Raw genomic sequence first — 2,146 nt, 5'->3', positions numbered from 1 at the left:
CTACCAGAGCTGAGAGCCCGGATTCTGAAGTCATACCTAGGCTTGAGTGCTGACCCTTGGCTTATCCTTCTGCAAAATGATTACTTAGGTATGAAATGTGTAAAGGACCTGGTGCACAGTAAGTACGCACTAATGGAAATGCATTTTCTACAGAGATACTTGGTTTTATTCAGCTCCCCACCAGATTCAAAGAAAAGATGGACAGACTCCGCTTGCTGCCACTTTCTCCACAGAATCTCCTCCCTCCTCAGGCTAACCCATCTGGAACAGGAGGTGCTAAGCCAGGGCTGGGGAAAAGGAGGAAGGGGTCTGAGCCTGTGGGCTTTGGGGGCTGAAGACTGCAAGAAACCCTCCCAACTCTCCTACGTCCTTTGGAGGAGAAGAAGGGAGCTTTGTGCCCCTGTAGAGAAAGAAGAACTTGCCAAGTGACACCAGCACAAAATTTATTCACAAATAAATAAACACGTACTAGGCAGAGCCTCCTGCCTGCCTCAAAGTGTCTACCCTCTGGGTCCCTCCATCACGGGAGGGGTTGGGGAAGTCCGTCCTGGGTGGGGACAGGCTCTCCCTTTCAGCAATGCCCATGCCAGTATCGCCAGTGCCCTCTTCCAGGAAAGGGAGTCTAGAGCGGCACCTCTTCGAAGGCGCAGAGGCCAAAAAGGCGTCGGTGCTCGCAGAACGGGGCGCCAGATGTCCGCCGTCACTTCAACTACTCAGGCCGGCGGCCACTCCAGGGGCGAGAGGGGCATCCAGGTCTCCACCAGGGCCAGTACGTCGCCGGGAAAGAGCTTGAGGAGAGAGGGAACAGCGAGGCCCTCAGCGTTGGACACCGAGCGTGGGTGTCCGCCTCGCGAGCTCCACTTTCAGGGCGCCTCTGGCGGGGAGCGGGACCCGCCCCCTGCGTGTACTCTCCCTCCCCTCGCCGCTCGAGCGCCCCGGGCACACCAACTCTGTTGCTCCGGAGGGCGAGCAGGCGAGGCCGGGCCGTCAGTGGGGAAGCCGCACGGGGGCTGGTCCCCGCAGTGCGCGCCGGGGGGCGCGAAACAGTAGGTAGCGCCATCCACTACTGCGCCGCGCCCGGAGGGAGCTCCGCGCGGGAAGGAAGTACTAACCGGAGATGAGGGGCCTGGCTCCATCGCCGGCCCTTCCGGGCACGCCGTCTCGTTGTAAAGCACCGGCGGATCGCGCGGCTCGGGCGCCGCTAGGGCTCCGGGGTAGGCGGGCGGGGACCCCCAGGACACCACGGCGCTGGCGACTGAGGCCAGGTCTGGGCCGCACGCCTGTGCCTGAGTCTGCATCTGCGTCTGCGTCTGCGTCTGCGCGGGGCCGCCGTCGGGGCACAGCGGGCAGCCTCGAGGGAGCACTGCGTCGCTGTGCCGCCGGCGCCGGCGCTGCAGGCTCTCCTCGCTGAGGCCCAGCACGGCCGACAGGTGGCCGATGTAGCGGATGGCCAGGCGCAGCGTCTCGATCTTGGTCAGGCTCTGGCCGGCAGGCGCCACGGACGGCGGCAGAAAGCGGCGCAGCTCGTGCAGGGCGCGGGCGAGCGTGCGCATGCGCAGCTTCTCGCGCTCGCTGGCGCTCTGCCGCTGCCCGCTGCCTAGGCGGCTGCTGCGGGCGCCGCGCCTCCCCGCAGTCGGGGCGCGGAGGGCGGCGCTGGTGACGGGCCTCCCGGGGCTAGACACGGGGCTGCTGGCCGGGGCGCTGCCCCAGGAATCCGGGGACGAGGCGGGCGAGCAGCCACAGTCCCTGTTGGAGGCCGGCGGCGGCCGAGCTGGGCCCCAGCCCGCGGAGAAGATCCAGGACTCAGAGAGCGGCGGGCACAGGGACTGGGCCATGGCAGCGCCGGCGCGTCTGGGGGCCGGCAGCCAGCGACCGCTTTATCCTGAGCCCGAGGTGTGAAGTGGCCCCTTCCAGGCCGCATCAGCACTTCAAAGCGGGCTCGGGGCCTGGTGGGGGCGGGGCTTGACCCTTTGAACCAACGGGGGGGGCGAAGGTGCCTGCCCGTTGGCTGCGCCAGGTTGGCCCCTCCTGGGTGCTCGCATGGGCACCTGACCCAGACACTCGGGCCTCCTGCCTGCGCCAGTGCCGGCGCTGTCCAGGGTGTTGGGCCAGCTCAGTAGGTTAAAGGAAGCGAGGTCCGGGAACT

The 2,146-nt window shown here is 66.4% G+C and overlaps 1 protein-coding gene across 1 annotated transcript; it reads right to left on the bottom strand.

Annotated features, from left to right (window-relative positions):
* Window positions 1-435: 435 nt before the first annotated feature.
* On the bottom strand, window positions 436-1,835 carry MESP1 (mesoderm posterior bHLH transcription factor 1). The gene is made up of 2 exons (XM_029239451.1): window positions 1,113-1,835; window positions 436-788 (listed from the first exon to the last, which is right to left on the bottom strand). Exons 1-2 carry the CDS (start codon window positions 1,833-1,835, stop codon window positions 714-716), a joined length of 798 nt encoding a protein of 265 aa, XP_029095284.1. The 3' UTR covers window positions 436-713.
* Window positions 1,836-2,146: the final 311 nt, after the last annotated feature.

The sequence above is a fragment of the Monodon monoceros genome, unplaced genomic scaffold (genome assembly GCF_005190385.1).
Source record: "Monodon monoceros isolate NGI ecotype Baffin Bay Population unplaced genomic scaffold, NGI_Narwhal_1 Super_Scaffold_21, whole genome shotgun sequence".
NCBI lineage: Eukaryota > Metazoa > Chordata > Mammalia > Artiodactyla > Monodontidae > Monodon > Monodon monoceros.
Note: the sequence above shows the minus strand (reverse complement) of the source record. Positions and strands in the feature narration are given on the sequence as shown.

Coding starts and splice junctions, on each gene's coding strand:
- MESP1 (XM_029239451.1), bottom strand. CDS start 1,835: ATGGCCCAGTCCCTGTGCCCGCCGCTCTCTGAGTCCTGGATCTTCTCC. Junction 789..1,112: donor AGCCAGGCCCCTCATCTCCG/GTTAGTACTTCC, acceptor TCTCTCCTCAAG/CTCTTTCCCGGCGACGTACT.